This window comes from Monomorium pharaonis, chromosome 11 (assembly GCF_013373865.1).
Source record: "Monomorium pharaonis isolate MP-MQ-018 chromosome 11, ASM1337386v2, whole genome shotgun sequence".
NCBI lineage: Eukaryota > Metazoa > Arthropoda > Insecta > Hymenoptera > Formicidae > Monomorium > Monomorium pharaonis.
In genome coordinates, this window is record NC_050477.1 from 16,599,262 (window position 1) to 16,621,349 (window position 22,088).

The 22,088-nt window shown below is 30.3% G+C and overlaps 4 protein-coding genes across 7 annotated transcripts; 1 reads left to right on the forward strand and 3 right to left on the reverse strand.

Annotated features, from left to right (window-relative positions):
• Nucleotides 1-52: 52 nt before the first annotated feature.
• On the reverse strand, nt 53-2,504 carry LOC105839135 (glycine cleavage system H protein, mitochondrial). Its single transcript, XM_012685216.3, has 3 exons — nt 2,073-2,504; nt 1,208-1,351; nt 53-801 (listed from the first exon to the last, which is right to left on the reverse strand). The coding sequence occupies exons 1-3, from the start codon at nt 2,212-2,214 to the stop codon at nt 572-574; spliced, it is 516 nt and encodes a 171-aa protein (XP_012540670.1). The 5' UTR covers nt 2,215-2,504; the 3' UTR covers nt 53-571.
• Nucleotides 2,505-2,641: 137 nt separating this feature from the next.
• On the reverse strand, nt 2,642-7,774 carry LOC105839136 (protein arginine N-methyltransferase 5). 2 transcript variants are annotated; one of them, XM_012685217.3, is made up of 12 exons: nt 7,660-7,772; nt 7,360-7,543; nt 7,161-7,279; nt 6,846-7,072; nt 6,412-6,591; nt 6,117-6,326; nt 5,788-5,993; nt 5,599-5,721; nt 5,084-5,259; nt 4,793-4,996; nt 4,541-4,722; nt 2,642-4,442 (listed from the first exon to the last, which is right to left on the reverse strand). In XM_012685217.3, the coding sequence occupies exons 2-12, from the start codon at nt 7,446-7,448 to the stop codon at nt 4,290-4,292; spliced, it is 1,869 nt and encodes a 622-aa protein (XP_012540671.1). In that variant the 5' UTR covers nt 7,449-7,543; nt 7,660-7,772; the 3' UTR covers nt 2,642-4,289. The 2 variants fall into 2 exon arrangements, with proteins under 2 accessions (XP_012540671.1, XP_028045588.1); XM_028189787.2 differs by lacking the exon at nt 5,599-5,721 and having other exon boundaries at nt 7,660-7,774.
• A 2,221-nt stretch (nt 7,775-9,995) lies between these two features.
• LOC105832899 (peroxisomal membrane protein PEX14) lies at nt 9,996-13,410 on the forward strand. The gene is made up of 4 exons (XM_012674221.3): nt 9,996-10,241; nt 10,457-10,780; nt 11,542-11,777; nt 12,334-13,410. Exons 1-4 carry the CDS (start codon nt 10,191-10,193, stop codon nt 12,500-12,502), a joined length of 780 nt encoding a protein of 259 aa, XP_012529675.1. The 5' UTR covers nt 9,996-10,190; the 3' UTR covers nt 12,503-13,410.
• A 1,108-nt stretch (nt 13,411-14,518) lies between these two features.
• On the reverse strand, nt 14,519-17,917 carry LOC105832900 (CTD nuclear envelope phosphatase 1 homolog). Of its 3 annotated transcripts, none has more exons than XM_036293656.1 (5): nt 17,310-17,917; nt 16,300-16,366; nt 16,005-16,206; nt 15,666-15,796; nt 14,519-15,494 (listed from the first exon to the last, which is right to left on the reverse strand). In XM_036293656.1, the coding sequence occupies exons 1-5, from the start codon at nt 17,406-17,408 to the stop codon at nt 15,349-15,351; spliced, it is 645 nt and encodes a 214-aa protein (XP_036149549.1). In that variant the 5' UTR covers nt 17,409-17,917; the 3' UTR covers nt 14,519-15,348. The 3 variants fall into 3 exon arrangements, with proteins under 3 accessions (XP_036149549.1, XP_036149547.1, XP_036149548.1); XM_036293654.1 differs by having other exon boundaries at nt 15,666-15,883; nt 17,310-17,909; XM_036293655.1 differs by having other exon boundaries at nt 15,666-15,883; nt 17,319-17,907.
• Between the last annotated feature and the right edge of the window lie 4,171 nt (nt 17,918-22,088).

The window sequence follows — 22,088 nt, forward strand, 5'->3', positions numbered from 1 at the left end:
TGACTTGTGCTAAAACACATTTTTACGTATTAAAATTTCGTATTGAATTATATTTTGTATATTTTTGTGTATGTATAATATGTTAACATACAGCTTTATTTAAGTTTGCAATAGATAATTTTCGACATCACTCTATCATTAATTAAGATCATATATGATATTAGAAAAACATTAAATGCTTGCTTGCTTAAAATTTTGTTATAAATTAATATTTCTATTATTACTGAATGAAGTAATAGACATGTAACTCCAGCTGACTAAGGTGCAAATACAATTTTTTTCATAAAAAGTAATGATATATTTAAAGTGAATACGTAACATATTTTGGATTTTATATGAATTGTACAAGTATAGTAAGACAAAAGACATTTTACATTTTTTTATACTTTACATCAAATCGCACACAGAATAATTTCTGATTATATTGTATCTGATCAATATATCGTACGAACAATTATAGTAAAATGTATTTTGCATATGTGTTCAATGTCTTTAAATAGAACACATAATTTTCGACGTTACTAACTTGGTTCAAATTTTACATCTAAAAAAAATTGTCTAGAATATAAACTTAATGTGTGTCTGACTTTAAAAACATATTGTAAACCTCTTCATTCATTAGACTTTTAAGCTCATCTAGATCGCTTAACTCTACTTTGAATAGCCAACCATCTTTGTAACAAGATTTATTAATTAATCCGGGTTTATTTTCAACTGCTTCATTTTTCTCCATAACTTTCCCACTGACTGGACTTGTCAATTCCGAAGCTGCTTTCACTGATTCCAAGGCCCCGCATTCCTCTATAAAAAATGGTAATTAATCTGTGAAATAATCTGTGAAAAACATTTTAATTTTTATTAAAAAATTTAAATTTAGACTTGTGTAGGGAAGATATAGCAAAGTTTTACAAATACAAGAGAGGAAAATTAGATAAGCCAAAAGCTTAAATTAATAACGCTTATATAATATCAACAGCTTTGGCTTTTATTATCTAGTTTTTCTTTGTTATTTGTATATATTAAACTCTCGTTATAATTAGTTGTTAGAAATAAGAAAAAAAATGTTATACATCCTAAAGTCACATACTAAATAATATAAAGTTCTTTTTTTTTAAGACATTCTGTTTCTATAGATGTTTCAATGTTTCTAATTTCTGAAGCTTCTCTGAATTTAGCCGCAATAGATAAAAAGCGTCGTATCAGCTACCATCTTTCTTGATTATAGATCCTACATCGGGAAGCTGCGCAAACACGACATCTCCAAGCGCATCCTGCGCATAATCCGTTATACCGACTGTGCCGATTTTGCCATCTACTGTTACCCATTCGTGCTTGTTGGTGTACAATCGGTCTGAAAAATTACGCATTTATCTCGCAACTACAACTTGATAATATTTAAACAAAGTTGCATAATTAAAATTTTATACAAATTATATAGTTTAAATTCTAATATTTATACCAAACAATAACAAATTAACATATCAATTATACTTCGACTAACTTGATCGGTCATTAACTTAGCAAAATCAAATAAAATATTTAAATTATTTTTGTTAACATCAATAGAATTATTTTTTTATCGTTTAATCGTAAAAGTTGAATTAGAAGAGAGAAATTTTATAATTAAAATTTTTGTCTTTTTCAATTTACTGGTCAAATTATTGGCCCTTAATATATATTATTTTAACTATTAAGAAGTATTTTTATGTATATATAAAACACTTTTAAACAGTTAAAACATAATATATAAGGACAAATTCAATCAATGATTTATATATTAAACTGTGTATATAAACTGATGTTACTTATTAAATCAATAATAATAATGCACAATAATGTGTTTACACATACGTGTGTCAGGTGTGCACATGCGATAAATCAATATTAATTCTTCATGATCACTAATTCAAGAATCTTACTTGAAAGAGAATAAAAAAAGTCATAGAGACGACACTCAGCGATTGAATTGTTTCTACATATATAGCATAAATATTTTTCGCAAAAATATAGGTATTCGTTTTCAAAAAGTCAAGTCTGCAACTCTTCACTGAAGTCGATTCTCATGCACTTACCATTTCTCAAGCATCGAGTTGTGGTTATGGATCGTGCCATGGCGAAAGGTATCCTCGACTTCACGGTTGTGCCGAATAAATCGCCATAAGAGATGAACGTCTTCACCGCGCATTTACCACCTTGGATGATCAATCTTGCCATTTTTCCTCGTTTCCCTGATCACCGTGTGAGACCACCGTGCACGAGACTACCACCTAACCTCTTTTTTTTCCTGCTCTGAACTGCAAACGCAACTCGAAACCCACGACGAGGGCAAAACTCCAGAGCCAATTCCCGGTTGAGTAACGAGAGATAAAACTGCGATTCAGCGAGCACGTTTCTACTGCTATCGGTCCCTCTCTTATCGGGTCTCGGAAATGTAATCAAACTAAATATAAGGCAAGTTTTTTAAATTCACTGATTGATTAATCAATCGTAATAAACACATCAATTTTGTATTATAAAAACCGCATTTGTGTATAATGCGATTAATTGATGAATTAAAAATTAAAAACTTGCCTATGATCTAACACGAATAAGGAAATGCAGGCTCAAATCTTGCCAAGAGTATCAAAACTGAATTTTTTCAAATCTTGGTTTACTTTTCTCAACCCTAAATACATTGATTGCGTAACAAATATAAGCGTACAACAATCGCAAGTACAAATAGAAAACAACCTCCAGTCTTTGAGCAATCAAATTAATTTTATATTTCTGCTATCAACCAGCATCGTCAGTATTTAGATGTGCTACTTGTTAAATCATAGTCTGGAGAATAATATTTTCGGACTGCACGAATTAACATAAATTGAAATGTGCAATTTCTTAAAATAAATAATATATATAAATTTTACATTAGAGATCCACAGAGAGACTCAATTTTAAAATTATATTTGTTCTAATTGAGCACTATTAGATAATATAAAAATAACTTTAAAAACTGCACACATAATTTTTTGACTTATAAAAAAACAATAAAATCCAATGTTTTTTATCAAATAAAAATCATTGTTCTTTCAAATTACATTCTTAACGCAGCTAAATTTTTCACATTAAATCACATTCTTGTACATTTTAGAAAAGATCAATTGCTTCTATCTTGCATAATTATTTTTAATTTACATTAAGATGAGTTTTATCTTATTTCATTTCATAATAGTTATCTAAAGCTTTATTATTTAATTATTTGTAATTTATATTTGAGATTAAGTGTTTTTTGATTTTGTACCAAATCAAATGTCTAGAATTAAATGAGAGAAAATATAAGCATTTCTTATAAATACTTTGGTCCCATGAATCATGAGCAATATTATCTACATCTGTAAATAGTACATGTATCTTTTGCTCTTTTTCATGTTTTTTTTTTAAATTATAATGAAATATATAATGAAATATAAGGTAACTTAATTTACACACATAATATATAGAGTCTGATAGGATAATTATTTTAGAAAGATTTTAAATAAATCAGAGGTATTTATATAAAAAATTGAAAAATTATTTGTCATTACATAACATTCATTATAAAGAATACATATATATTTATTATTGTAGATAATATGCATTTAACGCCAATCTTATATGTAGAATTTAGATGTTTTCCGAATCACGTGCGTTTAAAAAGACATTAACAGTACGCTCCAAGAACATCTAATAATACAGTTATCAAAATTCTACCATATCAAAGACCTCATTGATTATCAGTGACCTCAGACATCAGCATCATATTAAGAGATCCATGATTACATAAAAAACCATTTGCAAGGAAATATTCACATATTTCTTATGCAACTACGTACGAGTTCTATTATTCATTGTTGTGCATTATCATTGATTATTATTTAATGATAAATAAATATTGGATGACAAGAATTATATTTGTGTATATCTTTAAAACACAAGTGAAACAAACATTTGAATAACGCTAAAATAAACATTTGTTTCAGAATAAATGTTTGTTGCGTCATATATGTAAATAAAAAATTTATATTAATTTTACGTTATATCAAGTCATTGAAACTTCTAATCACACTAACTTGTATTAATGCGTCCAGTAATTTAAACAATTTGAAATAAAATTAATGCAAAAATATTCGGATATTTAATACCGTTTAAATATCCCTAAAAAAAATTCAACTATACTAGTTGATGCTTAATAATCTAATCATAATATCGTATACATAATTAAGAAGTTCTAAACTAAATAAGGAATAATCGCAGATCACAGAATCATTACATTATAATCCGATAGTGGAAGAACGCCCAGTTGAATTATGAATTGAGACGGGAATGGGTTTACTGAGACACCATTCGTACCACACTTTCTTAGAATCATATCTGCGCCAGAAATGAACTACTATTTCATCTCCTGCCTTCAATTGTATTGGTTCCTGTATCAATCAATATTTTTGCCTTATTTATTAAAATTTATATTTTACAAATATGTTAAAGAAAAAAATATTAAAAGAAAAAATTATTTTAAATATACCTTAAGTGGAAAGAAGATAGGAAACCAACTAAACATATCTTGACTATAGGTACTAGGTTCGATGCTCAATGTAATATGTTCATACAAAACTGCTGAGAAATATCCTGAAAATCCATGTAATATGCAGTTCTGATCTACTTGAAAAGTCTTGATCTCATATCTCGAATTATCAATAACAGCGTCTAAAATAAATATTTGTAAAGAAATTAAAGTAATTAAAATATAAATAATTGATAGATATTCTATACAAACCTGTATTTGGATGTTTGAATGTAAAAAGTGGTTTCGGGTTTGCTATATCGTATTTATTTTGAAGATGTACTACGTATGGAGTTTCAAAATGAGCTAACGGATGTTTATCTTTATCTCTAAGTTGTCTTACTTCATTGTACAGTTTAGAGGATTGCATAGGAGCTATGTATGATGTGTATGATTGTGGTATGTTAATTCCATCATCTAATAAAAATTTTGAACGTAATTGAAAGTAATTAAAGAAATATTAATATCATTAATGCAATTCATGTAATGATGTGTAATACAAACCTCTTAAGAACTTAAGAACATTATCTAAACATTCTGGGGACAATTCGTTATCGCCAAAAGATCCAAGTAATTCAGATACAATAATATCAGCTTTTTCTGGAGGATTCCATTCTCTCATATCACACGATATCACTGTAACTTTTTCTTTCCAGATCTCTCTTTGAAGGGCCTGTAAACTGTAAATATGGATAATGAAATAAACACACATACACACACACACACGCGCGCGCCCGTTCCCTCCCCCCTGCCTGCCCGCACGCACGCACACTCTCTACATACATATATTCAAAGTATCGATTTTATATCAAATTAAAAAATAAGTTTTACATTTAGAATCAATATTTTGATAAAAAATATATCGATTCTTTCCTCCAACTACTTTTTGTTCATCTTTTGGTGTATGGCTTTATTATTTTTCTTCTCGTTTCTTAAGTATATTATAATTTTAAAAACCTATTAAAAAATATGAAGACTTTACTCAATTTAATAAAATAATAATTTTAAAATAATTTTACGTTATCACGGCATTAGGATTTTTTTCTACTGCATATATTTTCACTTCTTGATAAGCCATTTCCGCGGCATTCAGAGATGCAGTTACAAGTGGACCTCTTCCAGCACCAACAACCATAATGACTCTAAAAATTTACCATCCTTATGTATTTTTTAATAGATCATTTACTGTATGATATGATCTGACTTACATTGTCCTTTTTTCCTCCATTTTGAATATTATTGCTTTAATAGCTTCATATGTAGCACTCTGATATTCACGATACTTTATAGGATCCTTCTCAAATATTTCATAAGTTTGTGACTCAAGATTATCCATGAGTGGTTGCAATGGACATTGCAGATAATCTTCATATCCTCGAGCAAATTTTTCTACTGTTCCATCACTTTGGCATCCCTAAAAAAAAAAAAAAAAAAAAAAAAAAAAAAAAAAAAAAAAAGTTATTTCCTATATTCTGTAAAATTGTTGTCAAAAAAATATTAATCTTTTGATGATTTTATATAATTTCTTTCGTTTTACCTTCCATAGATAATCAAGGTAATTATGATAATAACTAATACTTTGATAACGTGACGCGCCTGTTAAGATGAACTGTACTTCTAATGCAGCAAATCTTTTTACTACCACTTGATGTGCTTTACTCAGTACTGGATACCCTTTTTTATTTGTTAAAAATAATGTTGTTGGCAAAATTAAACATCTCACTGGTTCTCCGAGCCATCTATTAATCTTATAAATTTAAATTTCAATTAAGTTTAGAAATATTATATTTGTATTGCCTTATTTTAATTTGTAAGTTTAATCTGTAAGCTACCTCATCCTCATCAGGCAAGTCAGGACTGACAATTAACGCAACTCCTAATTTTTTATTATAATCACATATTATTCTAAAAGTATTCCACCATTCCCATGGAGTCTCTTCTTCTGGACAATCCTCTGTTCTATAAGAATAGGTTTGCTTAATTGGATTGTCCATAGGAACTTGTATCCATACCTGTAATAATTAACAAATATCTTAATAATTTCAAGAAGTTTACTTTCATTTTTTAATTTATAAATAAAAAAAGATTTTATATTAGTAATTATATTGTCCTGTTTTTTAACATATATGACATCTTGTCTTTGTTTTAAGAATTTAAGATATTAGTTTCTAAAAAAACATTTCCATTATTTTAATTACTTTCTACTTAAGCATTCTTTTAATTTATAAAAATTAGGACTAGAAATCATAATTAAATTTTCTATTACCTGGAAAGTACAATTGTTATTTGTTATTTTGTCAGAAATTATCCTTGCAAGATTTACATTTTTGTTGACTCCACCTCTTAATTTAAAAGTCACACCTGATAAACCAAAATGGCTAGCCAATCCTAATTCCTGAATCAAGGCTTCTTCACTATTCTTTCTAACAATTGGATTAGTCGAGTCAACATTGATAAGTGATGAAAACTTTCCAATTACTAAATTATTCCAATCTGTAATTTATTATACATTTTATTTTGAATTAACTTATTTATTTTTTAAGTATAAAATAATATAAATATATGATTATATTCCATTTACCCGAACTACATAAAATTAAGTCAGGTCTAGTAAATGGTCCTGGACGATTTTTGGCAGCGCCAGAAATAAATTCTCTCTTAAATAAAGGATGAACCAAAGGAACACAAATAAAATCATACCTAAAATCGTGAACAAATATAGTATATTAGATTGCAAATAGCAAACTATAATTTATTATAATTTGATACATATAACTTACTTTGACTCACTTGCATAAGCTAAACAGTCATTTAGTTTTACAGCACAGCAGAAATCTAACCCACAAGAGACTACTCGCTGATTTGTCATTGTAATGTAAAATTTTTTTTTTTTTCGAAATATTTCCGAATAAATTACGTGATAAATGTGATTTTTTTCAACTCCTACACTTCATATTAAATGGTCTATAAAAATGAAAGTAGTGTAAAAGATTTTTATCTAAATAATCTGAATTAAATAATAGCTAATAAATCATCAGAAATACTAGCATTAACTTAATAATATTCTGCTTTATACATACCAATGATTTAATACTTAATATAATACGATTAATAAATAAAATTACACGTGCAACACAAGCATAAGGTTATGTTTCATACAACGGTTGCATTAAGGTGCAATTTCATGCGAGCGAAGCAAAGCTGGCTTTTACCCCCTCTCCATCCAATAAAAAGCAGCGTCGCTTAGCTATCGCTAAAAACCTATAATCAAAGATTCGCCAATGGCAAACACAATTTTGATTGGTCACTTGAATCACATGGTTTATCCGCCACGGCGTACCCACGCTGGGCGAGGAAGAGGGGAGAGTGCTCTGTGTTGAGTAAAGACCTATAATGGGTGCTTTCCATTTAATGACACAAGTCGACACAAGTGTCGTTCTATCGTTTGGTCTGTTCTTTCTAGCTGCACTGTTGCACTGGTGCAATAAGTTAGAATGAGAAAAAATATACTTGTCTTACTTTAACTTATTGCACCGGTGCAACAGTGCAGCTAGAAAGAACAGACCATTTGTTACTCATTGAACATAAAAAAAAGATAGGACGGGATTCATAGGCCGGTATTCATAGTCGGATCTTATATTTAAGATTATCTTAAGTACTGTCTTAAGATGCCATCAGCCAATCACAGAGTCGTATTAGCATCTTAAGACATTGCTTGAGACGATCTTTAAATAAGATTCAACTATGAATACCAGTCATAGGCCGGTATTCATAGTTAAATCTTATTTCAAGATCGTCTCAAGCAATGTCTTAAGATGCTAATACGGCTCTGTGATTGGTTGATGGCTTCTTAAAACAGTACTTAAGATGATCTTAAATATAAGACCCGACTATGAATACCGGCCATAGACCGATCTTAAGCTCAAGCATTGTCTTAAGTCTAGCTTCGAGCCGACTTGAAACTTACTTAACCAATAAAATAACAGCATTGGCGTCTCAAGATCGTGCTTAAGCTGGAACTTGAATAAGATTCGACTATGAATTCCGGCCATAGAATGATGCTTGTGTCGACTTGTGTTACTAAATGGAAAGCACCCAATCAAAGATGCGCCAATGGCTCCCCACCATGACTGCTATCCACCATCTTGTACCCATACGGTGACTGGATGGTGGGGCTGGGGCCGGGGGCTGGGGTCTAGGGCTGGGGTCTGGAGTAGTGGAGATAGTAAACAATCTTTAACCTATACTGCTCAACACAGAGCACTCTCCTCTCTTCCTCGCCCAGCGTGGGTACGCAATGGCGGATAAACCATGTGACTCAAGTGACCAATCAAAATTGTGTTCGCCATTGGCGAATCTTTGATTATAGGTCTTTACATGTTGCATCGTCCGTCCCTTTTCAACGTCTACGTTTGTCCTTTTCTACGTATGCCTATACCCCCACTCCTAAACCGAGCAGGCCTGGGGCTCGATTCTTGAATTCATTTGCAAGAGAAACGTATTCGCAAATTCTGTTCTTACAGAAAAGTTGAAAATTTATTGGCTATCGTATGGCTTTTAACCAATAAACTTGCAACTTCTCAGTTAGAGCGGGTATTTGCGCAGACGTTTTCTTGCGAATGAATATTTAAGAATCGAGCCCCTGCGGTAAGTACACATATACGCAACACACGCGGCTGTACGATCCCAAGATGGCGGCGGGTGGCAAAGTGGGGGTAGAGTTCGCTTCTCTGATTATAGGACTCTAGTAAATGCCAGCTTTTCTTCGCTCGCGCATGAAATTGCACCTTTATACAACGGAATGCTCGGTCTTCTATACTTACTATTGGTCTGTTCTTTCTAGCTGCACTGTTGCACCGGTGCAATAAGTTAAAGTATATTTTTTCTCATTCTAACTTATTGCACCAGTGCAACAGTGCAGCTAGAAAGAACAGACCACTGGCCTGTTAATTTAACTGCACCATTACACTGGTGCAATAAGTTAAAGCAGAGAGGAACCTGAGAGCGGCCACCGCGGCCTTTTTCGTGCGACCGATATTTGACTAGCATCAGCGCCAAACGTGGATGTAAAGTCTGTTTTACATTAATCGCAAGCAGCTAGTTGCGACTTGCAACATCCAATAGGCGCTTAGTTTCTAGTTAAAGCTCGACATTTATTGGGTGTTGCAAATTGTAACTGGCGACTGCAATTAATGTAGAACGGGCTTTACATCCACGTTTGGCGCTGATGCTAGTCAAATATTGGTCGCACGAAAAAAGCCGCGGTGGCCGCTCTCAGGTTCCTCTCTGGTTAAAGTAAAGCCAGATGGTCTGTTCTTTCTAGCTGCACTGTTGCACCGGTGCAATAAGTTAAAGTAAGACAAGTATATTTTTTCTCATTCTAACTTATTGCACCAGTGCAACAGTGCAGCTAGAAAGAACAGTCCACACATGTCTATGCCCAGAACAGACAAAACGAACAAGGCTATTGTGTGATGGCCTTTACTCTTTGCGCGAAACGGCGAAAGCGTGATTTGCGGTCTGCATGAGTTGCAATACAGGAGTTTGTGTGGTAATGTTGTTTTGATTATTATAAGAAGTGAATTGGTCGAACGGTCGAAGGGTTGTCAAAATGACTGATCAAGATGCGAATAATAATACTCTTACGTTACGGGAGAGTTTAGTAAGTTATTATTCATTGTATTGGGTTATGTAAATTTTAAAAAATTGCACAATATATCCATAATTACTTTGTAAATTAACTAACAGATTATGTATTTAGCTACGCATATAATGGATATAAAGATATATTCAACATGCACACCTATTGTTTTATCTCATATGTAAATTCATGTGTTACAAATATATAAAACTTATAAAATATTAAAATTTTTTAAGGTAAAAACTGCAGTGCAATTTCTACAAAACCCTAAAGTGTCATTGAGTCCATTGTTGCAAAAACAAGAATTTCTTAAAAGAAAAGGTCTTACAGATGAGGAGATTAAAACAGCTTTTAAATTAGCAGCCGTTGATAACATAACTGATCACAATGCTCTTCAAAATCAGAATCCGTATACTGCTGTACAAATGTCACCAGGATCTATTCAGCAATACCGCCAAATGAGCATTTACCAGCCAACATTTTTGCAGAAGGTTAAAGAATTGTTCAATGCAACTGCATTAATTGGTGTGACAGTATACTGCACATATTGGTTTTATAAGGTAATTTATAATGCAACAGGGTATAATATTATCTCCCAAAAACCTAAAATTTTCAGAAATAAATTGTTGACAGTTGATTAACAATAAGTACATATGTACATGTATTTACTGTTAGTGTATACATTTATGTATATTTATGTACATTTTTATGTAACTCGTGAGTTTTTATTACAAAATTAGTACCAAAAAAAGACTATACATTGTTTCGGTATTACATTTGGTATTTAATCACACTTTGTATTCTATACTCTTAGTAAGCTAGATTATTAAACACAAACCATTATATTTCATTTAATTTATATTATTTCTTTTTATTACATTTTCAAATTTGATATTCACAATATTCAAGTGACTTTTCTCAGTATAAATAAGGAACAAAAAAAGATAATAAAATATATGTGAAGCTGCATTGAAAAATTTGTTACTCTTATATGAAATAGTCATAAAAAAAACTGAGAATTTTCAGAGCATTTCATTTTTTTACAAAATTTGAGTACATGTAAAAAATTAATAAAAGATCTTCATTAAGATATTGAAGATGTTTTTATTATAGTGACTTCAAACTTCTTAGAATTAAATGTATGTATAAGTATATATAAACGGTATATGTAAATATATTTTATACATACATACATATATATATATATGTGTATGTATAAAATAAAATTAGTATATAAAAAATGAAGATTATATATATGCAGATACTTTGTATTTATATTTTATTATGTTATTAAGATGTAATGTGATTTTTAATTTTGCAGAAATTTTTAGAACCCTTTCTGTTTGGTCGGAAAAAGAAGAAAAGTGTAGAAGATAAAGTGACTGAATTAGATAAAACTGTCCAAAGCTCCATGAAAGAAGTGAAAGACTCTATTTTGAAGATAGAAGGTGAAATGCAAAAACTGACTCAGCATCAAGCGATAGATCCGACTATTCCGCAATTGGTGCAAGAACTTAAACATGATTTATCTAGTCTAAAAGCTTTACTTTTATCGAGGTATATATATTTATTTTTCTTTCTTTTTATGTGAAGCTTACATAATCTTATGTTAATGTGTTGTAAGATAACAGTGCACATAGATCATCAGTAATAGCAGTTTATTGCCATAAAATAAGATTATTATATTTAGACATTGTTTATCATTTTATTCTCTTATATGTGATATTTGGTTACATTAAAATCCTAATATTTACAAGAGATCAAATGTCATCACAACCTCACATTCTCATGCATATAGTTTTATTTGAAATTATTTAAGAGGTTGATACCTAGATTCTGGTAATTCTCTTTTAATCATGAGCCAGTTTTATAAACTATAACTTTAAAATATCAATTTGTTTTTTTTCATCTTATTTCTATTTTTGATTATCTGCACTTTTGAAGTAATCTTTTATTACAAATAACTTTCTGATTATGTATAAATATTTTTTTATATCTTAAGTTTTAGCGCACAAGTAGAATTTAAACTCAAATTTTATAGATTAGTTTATTATTTCGGATTATCACTATTAGTTTATATTACATTAATTTCCAATTATATTTTAAAATATAGGAAACAATTTCCTACTGCTCCGGCATCTATACCATCATGGCAGTTAGGTTCACCAAATGTAGGTCAAGAAAAAGCAACTGAACGAGAAGACGATGCTGGAAGTGGAAGTAGTACTAACAATTCGGATAGTTCTTTGGAAATGATTCGAGAAGATCCACCTAAAGAATAAATTTAAGGATTTTGAGTCTATCATAATTACTTTCATAATGATAGTCTTCGATATATGGTATACTTAATATCATATATTGAAGCAAAAGGATTATAGTTTCTTCAAAAGAATTATAATATATGACATTAAAGAGATGTTTTATATTATTTTTATACGGGATGTTGGAAAAGAAATTTCTCAACCATCTTAATTTGAACTTTAACACCATGTGCGTGATGTATGTGTTTTGTTTAGCATTAAGATACATTTTTGGTAGTATTCATAATTTTGTAAATGTTTTACAACAAAAACGATATACCATTATAAAAAATAACTTCTAATGTATCACGAAAATTATTAAATAAGATTGTATGTATTGAGTATATTATTTACTATAATAACGTAGTAAATTGATCAGATAATTATATTAATATAATTGTAAATTTTTTCACAATTTTAACAGAGTGTTCTTATACAAGACATTAAACAGGCTGTTAATACTTTCTTTTAAAAATTAATTTACTTTAATAATAAAATACACATATATAAAAGATAAGGTGAATTGAGAAGACAAACTAGAAATTTTTTAAATATTTTTGAATACTTTTTACGTAAGCAAAAGTGGTATTTTTAATTGTATAATTTTGTAAATTATATGTACTAAATATCTGGTACGTAAGAAACATAATTCTCACGAGCTTGGGAGAATTAGATTATTTTATGTGGAGTTAAATTGTAAATATAAAGATGTAGCACTTCTCTACATCATGAAATAAAATTCTAATATATTTGTTGTATATGTTAATGTTTATATTTTAATCTAGAATTCAAAACACTGAAGACAGTTTACAATACGAAGTACCGTGTTTAAGAACCTTGTAAATTTTATGTTGATAGAATAGAATTATATTGTATTATAAACTGAGAAATTTTAATGTATTTTCACATGTAGTACCTGTCCTGCGTTACAATGTAGATAGAATTATGTGCGTGCAGATATAATTTTATTGACTAAATAAATTTAGTAATTTTATTTCCATTTTTTAAACTGAATGTTATGTACATTGCCCATGGCTTATATGTCGAGAAAATTAATATTATTTACAACAGGGAAAACATATAAATTTTATAATACATAATTCTACAATACATAATAGAAAACGATATAATTTTAATTTAAAAAAATCTTTATTGAAGGATGATTAATATCACTAGATCTTGTACACATGGGCGTATTGTTTTTTTTTCAACTTTTAGATGTGAATTGAATAAATTGATTTTACATTTATGTATAAATGCATGTTTATACATATGTATGTGTGTATGTATGGGCATGTGCATGCACATACATGCACACTATACACACATATAGATATTAGATGAAGTCCATGTATTGTAAGTCCACTTATTTATATCGTCATTCATACAAAAAACAGTCACACTTGAGTTGCGTCAAATACATCCGAATAGTATGTACAAACCGTATAATGTTCGATTATTGTATCACTAAACAAGCAAACAAAGTACAGAGCTTCATGTATGCGCACGCGCATGTGTATGTGTGTAGCTTGCTATTATATGTATATCACGTACAAGGAGAGTTTATGATATGTGATTCAATTTTTTTCATCTTTTATATGAAATAAATAAATTACCAACTATATAAATGAAACAAATCTGTTTCTTAAATTAAGAAAAAAATTGTCTATAAAACTTTTGTATTTTAAATATTTAGAACCATCATATATTGTACTCAAAATTTATTTTTCAAATGTAAATAATCTTAAGATTATAAGTTTAAATTTTTCTTTTTATATTTTTCTTATATTAATATCTTATATAAATCTTTTAATATATCAATAATAAAGAAAATGATACATTGTCATATATATTTTATATATATAATATAGTTGATACAAATGTTAATTACTCATGTTAAAATGTTTGCAAGATAATTTAAACGAAAATATAAATTAATTTTATCTCAATTTTACAATCTCAAGGTTATTTAGATATAAGAATTTATGGTTAATATAGTTGAACATTATATTTTCTTGTTTATTAATTGTAATCATTTTATGGAAGAACCAAATGTATTAGTGAGTCGCATATTATAAATTCTTCTCTTGTAAGAGCACAACACAATCAACCTTATACATCATACATATAATATTCCACATCGCGGAAGTCTTGACGAAAACAGATGTACATTATTTCCTGGTTTTACATTAATACTTTTTCTTTTAAATATAAACCAGGACACAGCTGCCTCACTGATACAGTGAGTTACAGCGAAATTCATTTGACTTAGGTACATCTCTCTTTTTTATCCTTCCCCCCCTCTCTTTCTATATATATATATATATGTACATCCTAGGTCAATAATATAATAACAAAAATATTTAAACAATTTATCTTCCATGCTGTGTGCTACCAAAAAATATATAAGAAGTTTAAGTATACAATTCTTATCTAACACGAAAAAAAATCTTGCTGGCTAGTGCGATTCTATCTTATTTTCATATTTTGGTCTTTGGCAAAGATTTATATAATATACAGGAAAAAGTAAAGAATTTGCTTTATGATTTTGCACACGTGGACTATACAACGCAAAGAATTATCCTAGGATGTTTTGTGCTGATGTATTATTGGCTGAATGCCATTTTCTTCAGTATTTATTCGCCGCTGTTTGAGTATAAAAAAAAACAAGGACTGAAGAAAGAGACTATCATTGTCTCTCATATGAACAGCGACCTAATGTTGCTATTAATTAATAACAATAATAATCCTAGGCTAGACACCCTAATTGAAACTGCTAGAAGTTTCAATTCTAGAATATAGTAGTGTATCGTTCAATCTCGACTATGCTACCAAGTATGATGTAAGTGTAAATTCCTTGAAAGAACCGATCGTACATCTTGCGTGAAACGAAGAGCATCCAAGACTGGAAGTAAGCTTAATAAAGCGGTGTCTCCCGCATCGCTAAACCATGATTTAATGGGTATCGCGTTGTCTGTCACATAAAAAACAGAAAATGATATATACAGTAACATATTGTTTTAAGATTACTATCTTACTGCTTTAACTTTATCCACTATTAATAGTGACATATTACATTCATTTCTATTATAAAAAAACAAATCATGAGAAAATATGTGTGCATGTGTATATGTAATATGCTTACGTGGATAGGCTCTGTAAGCTCCTGGGCTGTTATCAAGAATAAAGACTGACGAGAGATCTGAACAGATTGCTGATAAATCCTTGGTATAGGAACCCATTTCTGGCGTACAATGTTGTCTATAATATCTGCGCCTTAAAATACCTCTGTTATTATCTAATTTATCTGCAACTGCTGCCCCATATATTTCCATGGATGCAGTAAAAACTACTAATTCGTACCTAATTCATAATAATAAAAAATAATTAATGTATTCTTATTTTTCAAAACATCAAAATCTAAAATTGCAAAATTTTGTTTTTCTATTGGTATATTTGTGGGATATTTCTTTTTAATACTTACCACTGACTAACAATATCCAAGAAGAAATCTACGTGTGGTCTTTTATGGACAAAAAATCTAACAGGATGTCTGTCTATCGTCACTTTAAGAACAAAATCTGGAGGTGTTCCAGGCCTGACAGTTGGCCTTGCTACTCCATCGTGATGAGAATGAATTAATGTTTCGTCTAAATCCAGTACTAATACTTTTCTTTTAACTATACCTAGAACATTTTTGTATTATACACAAATGTCAAAAAACATTGGATGCAATGTAATAAGTATAAAATTCATATATGCATCATTGGAATACCTACTAAGTCTGTGCCTAGATAAAGGTGAAAGTGGGAAGATCTCGTATTTGACTGGCTGCATCTGTGAGATCTAAAATAAAATGAAAAATATTAATTACATACTATATTTACCATAATATATAAAAAAATAAAATAAACTGCTAAAGTTAATAACAAGTCAAAGTCATATATGATCTGTACAAGCAAATAAAAACATGGAAATAAATATTTGTTATAAAATAAAAAAAACTTATATTCTATAAATAGAACAATAATTTATAATTAAAAGTTATAAGATGACAATTGTAACTGATCCAATAGTATCTAAATAATGTTAATGTCTATAGTATTAAGATTTGGAGTAATAGAAGTATTATTTGCTTTGTATTAACCTAAAAAAATTAGAATATAATTTATATACAAATTATAGCATTAAGTAACTACTTACACCTCTAATTTGCATCTTAAAAACAGACACGAGTCAAGTAAAAAAAAATAAATATTTTTCAAGAAAGCAATTAGTAGAACGTGAGTATAGTTCATTATACCAAAATTATAATTTAAAAAATTTGTATGGTTAAGAGAAGGGAATAAAATATAGTTTTTTAAAACACACACACACACACACACACACACACACACACACACACACACACACACACACACACACACACCACATATACACACACCATACCACACACAACACAACACATACACAGAGTCATGTAAACTATGAAGATTGAGATTGTAGAAAAATCGTTAATTTTGTAAAACAATTTTTCACGAAAAATTTTCATCTGTCTCATTACATTTGATTTGGCATTAGATGAGAAAGAAAATTCGAGATTCGATGGAGAAGTCATATTCACTATTGGACATTATTCAAGTGGGTTACATCAACAAACGTCAACGATATCTATCGCGATAAAAGAGCGAAGCGAGGAAACGGATCGGTTAGATGCAGGTACCTAGCTCGTAAGATGACTCGTGTCTGCGGAGGAAGGCGCGAATAGAGGCGCGAAGCACCTACTTACGGCTCTAACCTGCTTCTTGAGTAGAAAGCAGATGCAGGTCCACACGCGGGAGGCCATTAAGAGGAAAGCTCTCATCCCCATCTGCAATTGCTTCAGCATCTCTACTGTTCTTCTCACCGGGCCGAAGTCCGGCAACACTTTATCTCCAGTGTCGAATCTGTCCGCTGCGGATGTACGTACTTGTGTGCTCCTTTTTCTTTCCCCCTCCCCCCCTACTGCTGCGTGTTCTCTGTCCTGTCACTCTGCTCGACCTGACACTCGGCACAAGAATCGCGTGAGCGCGGTAGTCTGTTCGCCGCGAGTGCCCGCGAAGAATCGACAACAGAATCGAAGATTACTCCGCTACCGCTTAGCTCATAAACAAATTTGCCAACACCGCTCCGCGATCAAGTAAATGAGAGCAGATTATGAGTCGTTCCGAGAGAGCGTCCCTTTTTATGGTGTTTTTACGGGTCGTCTTTTGCACGTGTCGACGCACCTCACCGTGGTTCCCTCATGTTTTTTCACAAGACCCAAGTACCGAGTACCGAGCCTCTTTACGCGCATCATGCAACGACCGCCATCTTCCGCGCATCGACCCAATTTTTCTGTGCGCACTGCGCTGCTTTCGCTCATCGCTTATCGCGTTTTCAAGCTCGAAACTCGAAACACGATTGAGACTGCTTCGAAAGATCATTTCAACACATGCTTCTTGTAATAATTGTCTTTTTAGCGTTAATAAATATCATTTTTTTACATCGAAAAGTTATGCGATATTAATATATATAAATATGATGCGATCTTAATCCATGCAAACTCTCCCGCGCGCGCGCATGCTTTTACACACACACACACACACACACACACACACACACACACACACACACACACACACACACACACACACACACACACACACACACACACACACGCACACACGCACACACGCACACACGCACACACGCACACGCACACACGCACACGCACACGCGCGCGCGCGCGCGCGCGCGCGCGCGCAAACATACTTCAGAAAGGTTGAGTTTCTCAAAAAATATATACATATAATTGTAATAAAATTATATAAGAAAATCATAAAAATTAAATGTCAAGTTACAGAATAGGCCTACTGAAGTTTAAATTAAGAGATTTTTTCGTTGAATTTGATTCCCATAGCACTGAAAGATTACAAAACATTGCAGAAACCTTACATTGAAATATTGTAATATTGCATGGACGTTGCGATTCGAAATGTTTCTGCACTGTTACTGCAAGCTTGCGGCAACGCTGAAATGTCTGTCCTGAGAAACATTACAATGTAAGACTACTGCAATGTTATTGATACGGTGCAATGTATTTGATACATTAAAACGCGTTTCTATAAATATGCATAACGCTTCAAATTTAATAGATAAACTTTGAGATTTTACGCAATTGCAATGAATTTTTTTTTATTTCTCTTAAATATTTTTATATATTTTCAAAGTTTACCTATTAAAATCTAAAATATTAGAAACATAGTAGAAAATTAAAAAATTATTATTACATTTTATATAGAAATAAAAACTTACACAATATTCTATTATCTAAGTAGCATTATTTTTATTAAGTAGAATTATTTTAGTTATTGTCAAAAGCAATAATATTAATAAATACACAAGATTGGGAAAGTTACTTTTTAAAAGTAACTCGTTACCGTCACCGTTACTCTTGATAAAAAGTAACTCGTTACCGGTCATAAAAAGTAACGCGTTACCGTTACTTTAAAAATAATGAAAAATCGTTACTTTTTTCTTAATGATAAAACAGATTTATAAAATAGGATACTAAGGCCAGTATTTATAATCGGATCTTATATTTAAGATTATTTTAAGTACTGCCTTAAGATACCATCATACCATCAGCCAATCACAGAGCCGTATTAGCATTTTAAGACATTGCTTGAGACGATCTTTAAATAAGATTCGACTATGAATATCAGTCTAAGACGTACAGAATATAAAATTGGAAGATATTTATCTTTAAATACTTTTATATATTTTTATTACATATCTATATTACATATTACATTTTTGATATACTTTGTACACTTTAAACTTTTATTTCATATACCTATTGTTATATGTATATCTAGATAGCACAAAGAATCCAAAATAATTCTTTTAGTAATTTTTTAATGTTACCAATTATGAATTATTCTTTAGATGCAAAAGGAAATCTTTTTCTAAGATGAATTCTTTTTTTTAAATGCAAAAAGTTCTTTTTCTGAGAAGAATTCTTTTTGCATCTAAAAAAGAATTCAGAATTGGTGACATAAAAAAGAATTCTTTTTCGATTCCCTATGCTATCTGGGTATACTTATTTTTTAAATAATTATTATATTTTTATATATAAATCTATATGTAAAAATATAGATCACATGTATTATATAATAGTTTAATAATATGCTTTGTTTATTTTTAACAGAAGTTGATGTTCTAAAGTCTCATCATGTAAACGATTTTTTTGTGGAGTTAATACCAAACCACTGACGCTGAACAACCGTTCAACGGATGCACTACTGGGTAGTGCAGTATTGTATTTAATGAACAATTTTTTAATTTGAGGAAAACCATATTTAGCATTTCAATTTTAGTATTTTTGAAATTAAAAATCAATGCAACTCATCTTGAACAGGTTCAGTACTTCAGTATACACTGTTTATATATTAGACGACGAAATTTCGGAGGCGAAGGCGGAATTTGTCGTCCAATATAATCTTAAAGTTCGTAGTTCATGAATTGACCGGCGACTATACTGCGAACAGCGCGTGCCATATTTTGACCCACTTCTACCACTGGAGTTCGGTCTCCTGTTTTCTAGTCTTCTGGCTTTCTATCAGACGGCAAGTATTTCCACGTTTATGTATCGGCCATATATTTAAAAGTAACGATAAAAGTAACGGCGTTTCGTTACTCGTTACAAAAGAAAATATAACGTCATTACTTTTTCGTTACTAAAAAAGAAAAGTAACGGCGTTACGAAATCGTTACAGAAAAAAAGTGACGGTAACGGTAACGACATTACAAGTAACGCGTTACTTCCCAACCCTGTAAATACATATGAATTTTTTAGCATTAATATTTATAGCCGATTAATTGCACTTTTTGAGATTTATAATAGAATAGTAAATTTATAATATAAACAGTTTTTCAAATAAAAAAATAAAATTATGATGCATATTTTTTAATATGTATATTTTCGGAATTTTATAATATTTCTGCAACATTATTGGAACGTTTCGGCGTAATATTGATATTGCATGTTTCTGAAGCGTTTCTACAATATTAAATTGCAACTCGTAATATTGTAACGTTGCAGCAATGTTGCTGAAAGCTTCTGTGCTGTATGAGTTCTAGTTCTTGAAAGTTAAAATAGTCGAGAGCAATCGAATGATACGAATATATCGATTACTCGAATTAGAATTGAAACCGGAACAGATTTTTAATATAAAATTTGAATCAAACGCACAGAGTGACAGCAGAAACACAGACTTTTCAGTCAAAGCTCATCAGAGACCTTTGGTTCTAGCCTAGTGGAGGAAATATGAGATGTTGATTGATTCTCTGATCTGTTATAAAAATATTAGCTCCTATGCGATCGTATTCGTTCATTTTTAAAGATCTTCGCAATTATTGTACTAATGTGAAGCAATATTATATATACATACACACATATTTACTAGAAACAAATTTATTAATTATACTTAAATTAATACATATTCAATTGCTAAATATATGTTCAATTATGTATAATGATAATTATTAATATACAACAAAATGTACAATTTTCTATGCTAATAAAGTACAATTCTGTATACAATTCCTTAAATTATTTTGATTAATTATTTTGCTAATACATAGTTCTAAATTTTTTTGTAATATCCTTTCCCTAGTAGCAAAATATATTGGCAGTATGTTGGCTAATATTGATTAAATATTGATTATATTGGGAATGCATTGGCCAATGTTTTCCCAATGTTTCCCTATGTAACGCCAATATTGATCATAAAATATTGGCTCCAAATTAGAATGCAATTAATGTCCAATATAAAAAATTGATTGGTTCAATATTGGCCCAATACTGAACCAATATTGCTACTTAGACAAATTGGCTAAATAAGATGAAGCGTCCACTTTATAATATTAGATTAATATTGGCAATATTGTCTTTAGATTGCTTTCCAATATTGCGCCAATGTTTTTTGCTAGTAGGGTTTGTTTTATATTGTCTTTGTACTTTACAATAAAATATACAGAAGAAAATTACAAATTGAATTACAAGAAAAAAACAAACTAATTTTATTTTTTTCATACAGCTAGGTTTATAATTTATGGCATTTTATGTGTGTGCGCGTATGTGTACATACATGTGTATATTACATGCATGTATACATATATGTATAAATCACCCCGCCGCCCCACGCACGCACATACACATTACATGCTTATATGTATATTATATACACAACATTCGTCATATAAATAGTACATGTCATAGATTTATTGAAACATGTTTCATCACTATTCTATAACTATATGTATATGATATATATCAATTTTTTTAGGAAGTGTAATTTTTATGTGAAATATATTTAACAATAAATCTATGATATATACATATACATATGGCTGTTTGTTCCAACTTTTTGGAAAACTTACATATCTGGTAAATATGTGTCTGTCTTTATTTATTTAAGAAAAAAACGAAGATAGACATGCTTACTAATAGGTAAGTTACCAAGAAGTTGGAACAACCGGCCCA

What these genes read in the sequence shown, in the direction of transcription:
- LOC105839135 (XM_012685216.3), bottom strand. Translation starts at nt 2,214, where the DNA reads ATGGCAAGATTGATCATCCAAGGTGGTAAATGCGCGGTGAAGACGTTC. An exon ending in AACTCGATGCTTGAGAAATG is followed by an intron (nt 1,352 to 2,072) that starts GTAAGTGCATGA and finishes GTAATTTTTCAG; the next exon opens with ACCGATTGTACACCAACAAG. An exon ending in ATCTATAATCAAGAAAGATG is followed by an intron (nt 802 to 1,207) that starts GTAGCTGATACG and finishes CATTTTTTATAG; the next exon opens with AGGAATGCGGGGCCTTGGAA.
- LOC105832899 (XM_012674221.3), top strand. Translation starts at nt 10,191, where the DNA reads ATGACTGATCAAGATGCGAATAATAATACTCTTACGTTACGGGAGAGT. An exon ending in TTACGTTACGGGAGAGTTTA is followed by an intron (nt 10,242 to 10,456) that starts GTAAGTTATTAT and finishes AAATTTTTTAAG; the next exon opens with GTAAAAACTGCAGTGCAATT. An exon ending in GCACATATTGGTTTTATAAG is followed by an intron (nt 10,781 to 11,541) that starts GTAATTTATAAT and finishes TTAATTTTGCAG; the next exon opens with AAATTTTTAGAACCCTTTCT.
- LOC105839136 (XM_012685217.3), bottom strand. Translation starts at nt 7,448, where the DNA reads ATGACAAATCAGCGAGTAGTCTCTTGTGGGTTAGATTTCTGCTGTGCT. An exon ending in GCTTATGCAAGTGAGTCAAA is followed by an intron (nt 7,280 to 7,359) that starts GTAAGTTATATG and finishes TCACGATTTTAG; the next exon opens with GTATGATTTTATTTGTGTTC. An exon ending in CTTAATTTTATGTAGTTCGG is followed by an intron (nt 7,073 to 7,160) that starts GTAAATGGAATA and finishes AATAAATTACAG; the next exon opens with ATTGGAATAATTTAGTAATT.
- LOC105832900 (XM_036293654.1), bottom strand. Translation starts at nt 17,408, where the DNA reads ATGCTGAAGCAATTGCAGATGGGGATGAGAGCTTTCCTCTTAATGGCC. An exon ending in TCAAGAAGCAGGTTAGAGCC is followed by an intron (nt 16,367 to 17,309) that starts GTAAGTAGGTGC and finishes ATTTTATTTTAG; the next exon opens with ATCTCACAGATGCAGCCAGT. An exon ending in TTGGATATTGTTAGTCAGTG is followed by an intron (nt 15,884 to 16,004) that starts GTAAGTATTAAA and finishes ATTATGAATTAG; the next exon opens with GTACGAATTAGTAGTTTTTA.